Here is a 13,276-nt window from a genome sequence, read left to right on the forward strand (position 1 = left end):
AAACTTGACTACCGCATAGTTTCATCAGAAGTTGGGGCAATAGGCTGCTCGTGGCTTTAATTCGCCGAATACAGAGTAGAAGAAGAAGTGGAGGTTGTGAACTGCAAACAAAATAAGTCAGCTTGGAGATCTAACCATCTACACAAAAAAAGAGAGTATTTGTGAGAGTTTTTTTTAAACATAACATTAAACGAAACAATAAACAATAAATAATAAACAAAACAATAAACAAAACATTAAACATTTAATGTAACATTAAACATTTAATGAAACATTTAACAAAGCGTTAAATGTAACATTAAACTAAGTCCATGCTGACTGTTGGTTGTGTTTTTCTGACCCGTCCATCCACCTCGTCCTCCTGACCGCACAGACAACTGCGGACTTCGATCAGAAACATATTTGTGATACAAAAACAAAACGTAATCTGGGAGATAAAAATGTAAAAGCATAATCTACTTTTAAGGAGTCTGGACAATGAGGTGACCAGTCAGATAACACTATAGCTTTAAGAGCAGACAGACTCATCACTCTGCCCATCTTTTGAACGGCAAACAAGACGATCAAAGTCGTTCTCTATTTCAACATTCAACAAATGTTTAACTGCTGAAATAAACTAGTTGATAGAATCTAGAAATGAGAAGCCTTAAAGAGACGCACTACGCTTAAATGGCTCAATGTTGGAATCTTCTGTATATTTTATATTTTGCATCCTGATCAAACTTCTTGTACTTTCTGCCTTTCATTTTTAATTTCTTCTTGTAACTTTAACCTATATATGAGCTTTATTATTTTTCATATCAGAGTGATTCATATGCTGTATGTCTTGGTGGCCGATAAGCATTTTATCATTCCGTTTTTGAAAAGTGCTATTTACATAAAGCTTATTATAAATGCAGCGGAATTGCAAAGCAAGCATTGTGAGGAAAATGCTTTGTGTGGTTTTTTTTTTCTTTCTGTCCAAAGTTTTCCTTTGGACATCTATGTTGTGAGTTTTGGAGGACGGATGCTGTTGAAAGAGAAGCACAACAGAGGCGCACCACACAGTCACGGGCTCGACCCGTCCCCTTTGAAGGGACCATTACGAATAAAGAGTGGACTTTGAAATAGCGTTTTAACCCTCAGGCCGCCTGCTGAACACCCCGCTTTCATTTGAACCATTCCTTCCTGTGTGCAGCGGTGTGACAGAAGCCAAACACAACACTGTACTGGGACCAGAACACAATACTTGCTTTATCACTCGACAATACCCACAAGAAGAAATTGCTGTAGTGGCTTTTGTGTGAGTAACTACACGTCTTCTTTTATGTGATTTTCTATATGCTAATACCCTAAATTGGCTCTGGATCATCATACATAATAAGCCATGGTGCTCTCGGCCAAAATGGAACGCTTTCCAACATCTTTCCTGGAGGGAAACTGCTGCAGTAGTGCTTCTGTTGCTTATTTTATTCAGTACAGGACTTTGGACAGTATATTGTTGGCTGTGAAAGCATTGGAGTAGAAGACAGAAAGATATCCGTCAGTTAACTTGATCTTGGTGAGCGGTACACTCCTAGAAATAAAGGCTCCAACTGGAATTGATAGGGTTCTTTGGCTTGTCCTCAGAACCCTTTTTGGTTCCTGGTAGAACCTTTTGTAAAGATAGAAAGGGTAACGGTTCTGGATAGAGAGGGTTCTAGGAGAAGCCTTCTAGGGCTCCTCCCAGAACCCTCTCCGGAGGTTCTATCCAGAACCTTTCCATCTTTTGTAAGGGTTCTACCTAGAACCCCAAAGGGCCGACACACACACACACACACACACACACACACACACACACACACACACACACACACACACACACACACACACACACACACACACACACACACACACACACACACACACACACACACACACACACACACACACACACACACACACACACACACACGAGTATTCTCTACTTGTGCAACCGTTTGGCTTAATTCTAGGAAATCGTCATTATTCCACAATTGTTGTTCCACCGTTCAGAAACACTCACATGAGCTCATTTAAAATTGAGCCGGTGTAACAATCTCCCAGGATTGTCTCGAGCCGGTCACTTTCATGACATCATTATGAAAACTCACTAAATGAAACAGAGATGAAAATGAGACTAAATGAAAGTAGGCAAGCCAACAACAAGCTGTGGGGTCTGTTTGAGTTCAGTTAAAGGGACAGTAGTGATGTTTCGTAGTGCGGTATTCTCCTCCATAGTCCATGTTTTACTACAGTTGATGGAGTTTGGAGAAACTGATTTATTTTATATTTATTTTAGACTCCTAAAAGAATATATCACTTTAAGTGAACGCTGTGTTTAGAATATTTTCACCTCTTCACCTTGATGTCAGACAGACCTTTCTGAGGGGAACTGAAGCGGTTATCTAGGATCTCTTTAAAGAAACCATTTTACCTCAGAACACAGGCGCTGCCTCCATCGGTTAGTGTGTTCGTGTGAGTTTGGTGAATCTTAACTCTTCAGAAACACATAAATCTGCCGTCCTGCTTTCAGTCCCACAGGAGGACAGAAAGCCTCACCTGTGTGATTTGAATGAGATCTAGAATGAAATGCATTTTATATTCTACTGCATCACGATCTCTTGTTAAATGCTCAACATTAACGTAGGTTTAGTTTGTTAGGTTTGTATCTGATTTCATGTATAAAGTACCAGGTTTTCTCTTGCCTCTGTAATGTAATGGAAGTAGAGTCTTGGGCTCCTTTAGAGCTATAATACTAGAATAAAAAAATCTTAATAGCTCACCTTGTTTTACTGTAAGAACATTAAATATGTATTTTATTCATCATGGTAAAAAAAAAAAAGCAGAGAAGCTAATAAGCTGAGTCACAGCTAAAGTTATCCAACATTTGACAAAGAAAGACCAGCTGTAAAACCTTTTGATGTGCTTATAAAATATTTTCTTTATTAATTAATATAATAAAGCTGTGCCGTTCACTTTAAAGTCACACATGCTAACTGCTGAGTCTTGTTTACTTTCACTGAAGCAAAACGGACTTTTATTTGCAGCCACCGTAGTTTTCCTATCATGGTATGACTCCATTTAATAAAGCAAAAAGGTCTGAAGTGCTTTTTCTACACCGCCTGTACAGTAGCAGAGGTTGCATAATTCACTGTATTGTGTGCATGCATTATAGAGCACCACACCCTAATGTGTTTGAGAAAAAATAAATACTTAGCGACAGGCTCCCACCACACACACACACACACACACACACACACACACACACACACACACACACACACACACACACACACACACACACACACACACACACACACACACACACACACACACACACACACACACACACACACACACACACACACACACACACACATAATAGTAATGCTGCGGTTCCCCCTCAAGAATGCTCGACTTCTCAGACTGGAGCACAATGAAAGTGGGCTAAAAATAACAGGGGAGCAGAACCGCTGCACGCACCACCAAAGGGAATTCTCCAATGAGATTTTGATCAGCGAGTTGCACAGACGAGGACGACTCGCACTGAACTCACAGAGCGGTTTGTCCTCCAACGACAGACAGACACATGATCAGCACACGTGCACTGCAACAACTATCATTCAACATCCATCTTTAACATGTAGTGTTTGGTTTTGTGCTTACTATTCAGGTTTGGATGTTAAAGAAGAGTGGGAGTAAAGAGTTCAGTATGTCGGTGAGATTATCACATGGGCACAGACGTTTGGTGGAATTAACTCCACAACACCTCTGAGGTCCGGATGCATTAAGACAGCATGCAAAAACATGCTCGGTTCAGCATGTTTCGTTTAGCTGACAATACGAGATAATAATATAATCTGCCAATTATGTTTATTTCAGTGTTATCAGCCACAATTGAAGATAACCAGATTATGTCCTGCTAATATTGTTACAATAAGAAATGTACACATCGTTATTAAGCAGATTGTTGTTTTCATAAATTCAACTCTTTATTGGCAAACAATTATATAGCAAGAATGTAAAATATCCATGTAGTGTAAAACACCTTTCAGTCATTTTAAGGTGAATATTAAGGGCTTTGAACAACATGACTACAACAAGTAAAGTCAGAGATTTCATCTGCTAGAATGTTTCTAACGCCTGAAGCGCCGGTGTTCTCGTCACTCTTCATCCTGTAATGAAGTCTCGCCCGAGGCTGGGGGGGGTGTTCCTTTTCCGATGCGAGGGTTCCTGGGACAGAGGATGTCGTATGCTGTACAGATTGTAAAGCCCTGTGAGGGAAATTGGTGATTTTGGGCGATAAAAATTCATTAGAATTTTTTTTTTTAAATAATAAAATGTTAATTTTAGGCTTTTTTCATTCTGCCACCTGTTTAGTTTTGCTCTTCTTTCTCTTCTTACTGCTCTCTTTCACCGATGATGCTGACTATTTATTGTACCTGCTCTGCTGTAATAACAACAGCCAGTGGTGTAATGGTAAAAACATGTATTTGAACTTCGTGTCCTCGATGTGAACTCGCAGTGAACTCGAAAACTTACGTGTCATCTATTAAGGAAAAGTGGCTACTGAAAAAGTAGCAAAACTACTTTCAGAGTGGCAGAACAACTTGTTCCAACATAGAGTAAAGAAAGTGCAGAATAAGCGGTAATCAGAACTGAAAACACCTCGTGTTACCTTGAATGTATCGAAGCTGTGAAAAGTCAGCTGGATGCAGCAGACGAGCCCTCGTGGGTGCTGAACTTTGAACCTAACTTGTTGCTGTATAAATAAAGGAGCCCGTGTGTTACATATTTTGAAGCATTCACACAGTCTACTGAATACGTATGTTGTGCTTTCTTCCCTCTTGCAAGAGAATAAACGTAAAAAGACAACTTTGAATCTTCTGAAGACTTCATTATTGATTTGTGAACAAAAACTCTTCTCCCGATTAACAAGCCGAGGCCGCCGGAGCAGCCAGAGACGAAGCTGAGAGCAAAGTTTTCGGGTCTGCGGCGCGAGCGAGCTCAGCTGCGAACGCCCTCTCCCCTCCTGACAAAACGGCCTCCCCCCCCCCCCCACCCCAGCTGGCCGCTCTGTGACTCACCGTGGCCTCCAACAAGCCGTACTGTACCGAGATACACGTGGCGTTTACAGTCTGGCTGCCAGCACATCAGTCAAACCCCCAACGGCAAAGTGCAGCCTTGTTGCCAACGTGAGTTTTAAGAGGACTCTCCATTACCGAGGATACGACTACGATAAAAGGCCATCTGTTTAATAGTGCAGTAAACTTTTCATTTCCAACACGGTTCCATTTCCAAATGTCTGAGCATCTCACACTAAAGGAATCAAAAGCCACACTGGGAACAGTTGACCTTTTAAACGGACCACAAAGAGAAGGCTTATGTAGGTGAATTTGCAAGACATTTAAAGTTATTTGAGTGGCTTTTGTAATGTTACTGTGGCTCTGAACTACAGACTATTCATAAAGAGTGGACAAAGTCCTCGTTAGGTTTGCGGACTACGGTTTAGAAGCCTTGAGTTCAGCATTTTGGTGGTCGCCCTCTGCTTTCATGCAACCAGTGAACAGGAAGTGACCATATCTGGACTGAGGAGGAGTGACGTAGAGACGCCGTATACGTCTCTGGTAGAGACGCCGTATAAGTCTCTGGTGTCGACCTGTCAATCACTGTGTAGCCCCGCCCTAAAGCATCCCCTGCTTTATGGTCTGTTTGACTCTAAATGGACCATAATGTACTAAATGAACATCATGCTGTATTGAAGAAGACTTGAAACTAGAGATTGAGACCATAAACTCATGTTTACAATGTTCTCTGAACCAGCAGACCTCTAGTGTTTTCTTTGTTTTCTTTCAAATTACAGATGATTAGAGAACTGAATCTGAAGTTTGTCACATGATCAGCAGAAGCTAACTGGCAAAGACGTCACGGCACTGATGTGACAATATTAGTTCCAGTCAAGCTCGAATTGCATGTTCAACCCACGTTATTCACATGTCACTGAGCACATGATGAGTGAATAAACAAATCACACGACAACTCTCTGCAGGTCTCCGTAACTCGCTGCATGTGTGCACGAGTGTTTACATACATGTGTGTGTGTGTGTGTGTGTGTGTGTGTGTGTACATTAAAAAGGGGGGAAGGGTGAGGGATCCTTGTCAAAGGGCAAACACGCCCGCTCAGTGGCGCTGAGGACGACTCCCAGGGCAGGAAGCTGACACTGTGCATCAGTCAGGGCACAGAGGACAACACCGCCACCCACATCTCCCGTGATTCCTGACAGCGTCCCAACCTCCTCAAACACAACCTGACAGATGAGACGCTGTCGCATCGCAAGAGAAATAAGACTCGACTCGCTCTTTTTACATCCAGCCGCAGCTTGGGATGAAATACAGAACTACGATTTGCAGCGAGCAGAAATGTTCTGAGACTTCTCAGTGGGAGACAAAGAACCGAAGAGGAAGGAAGGAGGAGGAAGGAGGAGAACAACTAGTGAAACAAAAGAGAAGATGAAGAAGACTATGAAAGGGAAGAGGACAAGGAGGAGAGTGAAGATAGCAGAAGGGAAGAAAAAGAAAAATGATACAGAACACAGCTGTGCTATATGTTAGCATGTTCACAAGGACAATGCTAACATGCTGATGTTTAACAGGTGTAGTGTTCACCATCTTAGTTTAGCGTGTTAGCGTGCTAATATTTGCTGGTTAGCAGTTAACACAAAGTACAGCGGAGGCTGATGGGAATTCTGCAGGTAAAGTTTTGGGGCAGATTCATATTTTTGACACAGTGATGAAGATGAGTCAGAGGATTACCAAAGTTTCTCCAAATCATCTTGAAGGGAACATGAATTTCTGCACCAAATTTCACGGCAATCCATCCGCTTAGTTGTTGAGATATTTCAGTAAAACACAAACATGTTGGGAGGAAGATGAAGAAACTTAATGATATGTCCAATCAGAATTACATTGCTGGGGCGTCTGGCCTTGTACTGATTTGGTTTCCACTCTGAAAATGTCACACGTCATCCCCGTCTCTCCTCTAACTCTTTACTGTCCTGAATAATGAAACATCATCTTCTCCGGTGGCTCGGTACACTGAGCTGCACATCATGTTCTCTGAACATCAGGCTTTTCAAAAGACGTCTGGGCGAACATCATTCTCTACACGTCGCTCTCCTTTTTAAATTATACTGTGAATTATCCAATAATGAAAACAGACGTGCACCAACAATAAAATGTTAACAGAGAGAGAGTTTGTTGTTAAATCAAAGCAGGGAAACACTCACCTTTGGTGGTTTCGTCTTCAATAGGCTGCTTGAAGAGAGTGATGTCCTTAAAGGTGCAGAGGAACAGAACCACCTTGTCGTTCTCGTTCCTGATGGGAGCCACTTGCATGTAGAACCACACTGGACTTCCTGCGGAGAAATCAGAGAAATCTTAGCTGTGTATCCTCCTAATAAAAGACACAAAATGGCGAAACTAGAGCCAGTGTTTAGTTTGTCCGTTCTGGGCTACTGTAGAAACACGGCGTATATTCGGAAAACAACTGTAAGAACATACATTTCCATACATAGACTATTTTTCACTGGAGAAGAAAGAACATTTTAAGAATTTACATTTTTGTATATTTATTTTGCCAAAACAAAGATTTTATGATACAAAACATTTGACATTGTTGTTTAAAAGTAACCCAAACTGTATCTTTTTTTTTGGAGAAATATTTGGAACAAGCAGGCGGTAAAAAAAACATTTTCTGAAACTTTCCTGAAGCAATCCGACCACGACCTGCAATCAGTTTGAATTATTCTGCCAATAGAAGCTCCTCCATGTCCTGTGCATTGATTAACAAAAGAATCCATTGTCAGCAGAATCAGAAATCTAGCATTTTTGAGTCCATTTTATTTGTCGCTTTCCCTGCATGAGCACACTGCAAACTCAGACTCTGCTGAGGGTTACTGTGCCGTTTTGGAATTGGGACACTGCTTCAGGATTCATTCATCAAGAATCCTGTTTAATTAACTGTGAGTTGACCTTTTGAGAACATAATGAACAATGAGTCGTTGAGTTCTGTCCTTACTGCACAACGATGTCACCTGATGAAGCCACTAATCTTCATGATGAACACGACTGTTGATCGTTTCTAAACCCACCGTTCAGGTCATCTCTTTGAGGGAACTCGCCGTTCTTTCTGCACACAAGAACCTCGAACCCGCTGAGGTTTTCTGTGACTTTATTACCTCCTCACACACACTTTCAAGAGAGCCCAAGTTCTGTGGATACAAGTCTCATTTATATTTCCACCCTCGTTCTCCTGATTTGTCAGCAAATTTGAGAAGTTTAAATATCGATCTTTTCAATTTTTTTCTTTGCCGTTCCTCCCTCCTCCGCCTCGCATTTTGCACTCGTAGGCGATCACTCTTGGGAGACGGGAACATTTAGGACTATTTGTTGTCGGCCCACTTCGTCCATCGTGCTCCTCCACAACGCTGCTGATCCGAGACTCACTGCTGCTCCTTCACACCGGACAGGAGAATCTATTCCTCTACCCGATCGGCCCGTTGAAGTTACACTTCATCTGACATCATTTGCATTAGGATTTATTAAATCATTTTCCCATAAAAAGGTTTTATCTGACCTCAATCCATCCATTGTCCGACATGTAATATCAGCAGTGGTTTAAATCACTTAAACACATAAATAATAAATATAGTTTGAACAAGGTGCTCAAAGTCCTCTCCAGAGGAAGAAAGGAAAATAAATAAATGAGGCAAAATCTGAACATAAAAACACAAAAAATGTAAATTAACTTGAGATGCAAAGTTCAAAATAACAATAATTCATAAATGAAGTTCATTACGTCATAAATGAACTTGCTTACTTATAGATACTGAGTCTAGATACAAGAGAGACGTTAGTACAAGTGTCGTTTAGAAACTGCAAATACAAACGTTTTTTGAACGATATTTGGCTAAATATGTCTCTTCTCAGCACATTCTCGTTCCCAACCTGTCGCATACGGACTCTAATAAAATGTTGCTGTGAGTGATGTGTGAACAAACGCCTCTGTGTTAACCTTCAGCATATAGAGAGGAATGGAGGTGTAAGGTTTGGTGGATGTAAGAGCTGCTGAAGTGGAGATTTATGGATCAGAGTCTGAGAACAAACTCATTTTGGTAAATAGGGTAAAAAATGAATTAATAGATATCACCGTGAAACTTCACCAGTTGATTACTGACATTAAAATGATTCTTTTTTTATATTACAAGTTTGTTGAAATGTTCTGGTTATATATGTAAATAAGCATTATATAATGGTAACTACAGACGTAAACAGACAAAGTAGTTAAATAAACACATGAATGTGTATTTAGGATGTTTTCTTCCCACTAGTCTGAAAGAAGACGTGTTATGGAAGAAGAATAGCACAACATCTCGCTGCAGGTCTCGCCTTAAAATAACTTTTGGACAAGTTGGCTTGAATTGTAATGCTCCTAAAAATGTAGTTTATAATCTTACAAGTGAATCTTTTGTAAAGTAAAATGCGTTAACAAGTGTCAAGTAAACGAAGCACGTGAGCACTCACTGTTCTTTCTGTACAGCAGGATCTCAAAGCAGTTGGACTCATAGTTGTCGAACGTCTGTCGGACTTTGTCGATGCTCTTCTTGTCCGTCAGCTCTCCGTACATAAAGCTAGAACGAGGAAACAGAGACGGTCAATACGGAGCTGAACTTCCCCCGTGTTACAGTACATCACATGTGTTTGGAACGCCATCGTCGATCTGTTATCTTACCATAAAGGGGTTTTATAGAGTGAATTGATGCAGCAGCTCACAGAGAGGGATTATTGATTGGTTTCTGATTGGTGCAGACTGCGCTTCTTCCTTAAAGGGCTGACGACATTTTAATCTGAGCTAATATATGTAGTCGGAGTTATTACTTTCTTTTCCAACAGCCGCAGTGTCTTCAAGCACCAACACACACACACACACACACACACACACGCACACGCAAATGAATAGCAAAAGATACGGTATGTTTCCTCCTTGTAGATCACAAACACACAAAGGGTTTTTATCACCAGAGAGCATCTGTAAAAGCCTGAACTGGTGTCATCATTAGATATTCTTTCTGCTAATGTAACCGTGCGTTTGTAGCTCGAGAACACGGCTTCCCATCCAGTGCAGTCGCATCTGATCTCCAAGTGCAAATATAGAAAAAGTTCCTCCCACGTCAAGGGTTCCACGTAATGCAGATACAAAATGCATTTCTTTATTCCACTTGTATTGGTCTTTAAGTGGAGACACTACATGTGAATAGAGTAAAAAATTAACGGTTATCACCAAGAATCTTCCCCCGATAAGTAACCTTTGTTTTAGTACGTTTGAAAATAGAATTAGGAATTGTCTTAATTGAATATGTGCTCATTTGCATTTATGTATGTAACAGAAATTTAAAAAATAAATGTTCTCAATGTTTTAAGTAATAAAATATGGTGTGAATCAGACTATGAACGATATATGAACAAACCGCTCTGAGTTGCAGCTATGCAGTAGTTTCTGTCTTTATGCCAAATCAGACAATACTGTCAACAGACATTTAAACAAATCTATTTTCATCATGTTTTTATTAATAAATGTAGTATAAATGAGTCTGTGAGTGATGTGTGAACAAACCCCTCTGTGTTAACCTTCAGAACACAGAGAGGAGTGAAAGTGTAGTTTAGTTACATTACAGACATTTAGAGACTCTACAGGTGAACAGGGTCACAACATGAACTCATAGATATCACCATGAAACTTCACCACTTCAGCACTCACACTGAGATAAATGAGGCATTATCTAATGGCAACTTTTGGTGAATTTAGGAGAAATCTACAGACGCAAAGAGAGAAAAGAGTAAAATAAATAGCTAAATGTGGATTTTGGATACTTTCTTTCCATTTGTCTGAAAGAAGATATTTGCAATGAAAGTTCATTAACAGTCTCTCTCCCCCCCCCCCCCCCCCCCCGTTAGTATTTAATTTAGAATTAAATAAGTAACTAATGTGAACATGGGTAATTTAGAATTAAATAAAGGAGATTTTTCATTGTGATTTAATTGTGGAGTTTGTTTAGTCAATCAGAAAAGACAGAGCAGCACAGATGCTTTATTCAATAAAGAGACTTTAACGCTGCTGATTTATTTACAGCAGAGGGAGGAAACGAGGAGCTTAAACATCCTTCAGCTACGACGCTCACGGGTTGAGGAAAGCTCGTGAGGGAGCCCCCTGATAAAGCTAGAAGGATAACGTCGTCCTGCTTCAACTTGCACTTAAAGTTTTATTCCACATTTCAATTTAAAAACTGAAATTTCAAGAAAATCCGGGGATTTTGGGACACTAAGCAAGCAAGAGGGGCTCATCTTTAATGAAAACCTGCTCCCACCTGCAGCCTCTAAACAGGACCAGCAGTCCCTCATCAGAAGGTATCTGTGAGTTTTGAGTTGTTGCAACAAAGACAGATTTTTCCTTCATAACTTCTCACATTGTTTTGAGGCCCAAAGAGTAAAAACAACCGATTGACAAAGATTTAAGGAAAACGTGAGTAGCAGTCACTGTGAAGACGCATGCACGTATACAACATGGCCACAGTCCAGCAGACATTAAGGGAGCGACATGAGGACCCTTACCCCCAAATTGTGGGGTTTCCTTTTGCACTACAGTACCTGTGACCCTCTGTAACCCTCGTGTCATTATGTGAGGCCCACTGTTTTGTTGTGTTATTCACATGTTGCTTATTTGTTCAATGTTGTATAACTTTTAAAATATTTTTAATCGTTTTTATCGTTGTTTGTCGGCCATTTCTATCTTCTAAAGCAATTTGTAACATTTGTTTTGAAAGGGCTATAAATAAAGTTTACTATCTTATTATGTTGTAATGTAAACAAGCTTCAAGTCTTCAGTCACTTTGGCAGCAGCCGGTACAACACAGTCTCACGGCAGTTTGTAATAGTCATGAAATGGAATTTGTTTTGTGTACAGGGACACGAATTGTCCGTTTCTTTGTGTCCTTCGGAACATCATTATTCAGGACGACATCACGATAAAGACTAAAGTTAGGTTGAGGCAACAAAACCACAAACAGTTTGGTGTCACTGTCCACCACTAATAATAATCCTCATTGACCCGTTATTGGCAATATCTTTGTCCTGAGTGAAATGAAAAACAACAACACACACGACCAATAGATTGCACTATTCCACTAACTACTATTTATGACACTGGGCCGGTTCTCTTCCGTCCCCTCGATGTCTCGGTGTCCTCAGCCCCGGAGCAGCAGGGGGTCAGACGGATAAATCTCAGTGCCCTGTTCTCACTTATAGCTCGGAACCTTTTTAAGCCACCGGCTATAGTCAAGCCCCCCCCCCCCCCCATCAGATCTGAGAGGCGCCAGAGGAGACGAGTCGTCCTTTGGAGTCAAATTTTAAAAACGTCATGACTGACAAGCGGGCAGGACGCCGTCCTCGAGCAGACTGAGCTCTTCTGGCAGCACAAAATTGGATTCATTTCCGACTCTCGCGGAGCAGTGAGCCATCTCTCCCTCTCCCTTTTACAGCAAGTGCCAGATGCCTTTTTTTCCCCCTCTGGTACAGTGCGACTCTGCTCAGCGCCACACTTTCCCTGCATGATATAATAGCAGCAGTAAACGAAGTTAGCATCATGTAAACAGCTCTCCAGAGCAGCGCCAAGCGGTTTACAATTATCACTACGGAGGGACAGAAGCAGGAAGGTACAAAAGATTGTTACTTTGTGATATTTTCTATCTCTTCACACACACACACACACACACACACACACACACACACACACACACACACACACACACACACACACACACACACACACACACACACACACACACACACACACACACACACACACACACACACACACACACACACACACACACACACACACACACAAAATAGACATATTGAGTGATTTCTGCAGGATAAATGGAGCACTTTAAAAAAAGGACCTGGTTACTCTGGTGTGGTTTTAAGTCCTAGCTGCAGGAAATAAAAGTTTTTTTATTAGTTCTGCTTTAAATGAAGCATTTAAACCATTAAAAAAAAGCATAAACCCAGGGGTTAAATACAACATATGCTTACTTTACATTCAGTACGTGGATGCACATGAAAATGATTGCATATTTAGTTACGCTGTGAGTGCAATTATAATAAAGAAACAAGACTGAAGAGTCATTATCACTCCATTACCTCACAGTAACTAATTAAG

General features: G+C 40.8%; 1 protein-coding gene across 1 annotated transcript in view; it reads right to left on the reverse strand.

Annotated features, from left to right (window-relative positions):
* kcnh5b (potassium voltage-gated channel, subfamily H (eag-related), member 5b) overlaps positions 1-13,276 on the reverse strand; it is a 103,247-nt gene that overhangs the window by 83,888 nt on the left and 6,083 nt on the right. The window contains exons 3-4 of the mRNA XM_076107365.1: positions 9,583-9,689; positions 7,287-7,415 (exon numbers count right to left, since the gene is read on the reverse strand). Coding sequence (XP_075963480.1) covers positions 7,287-7,415; positions 9,583-9,689 — 236 coding nt within the window. The remainder of the gene's footprint in view (positions 1-7,286; positions 7,416-9,582; positions 9,690-13,276) is intronic.

The sequence above is a fragment of the Anarhichas minor genome, unplaced genomic scaffold (assembly GCF_050575085.1).
Source record: "Anarhichas minor isolate MPS153535 unplaced genomic scaffold, ASM5057508v1 ptg000038l, whole genome shotgun sequence".
Lineage (NCBI taxonomy): Eukaryota > Metazoa > Chordata > Actinopteri > Perciformes > Anarhichadidae > Anarhichas > Anarhichas minor.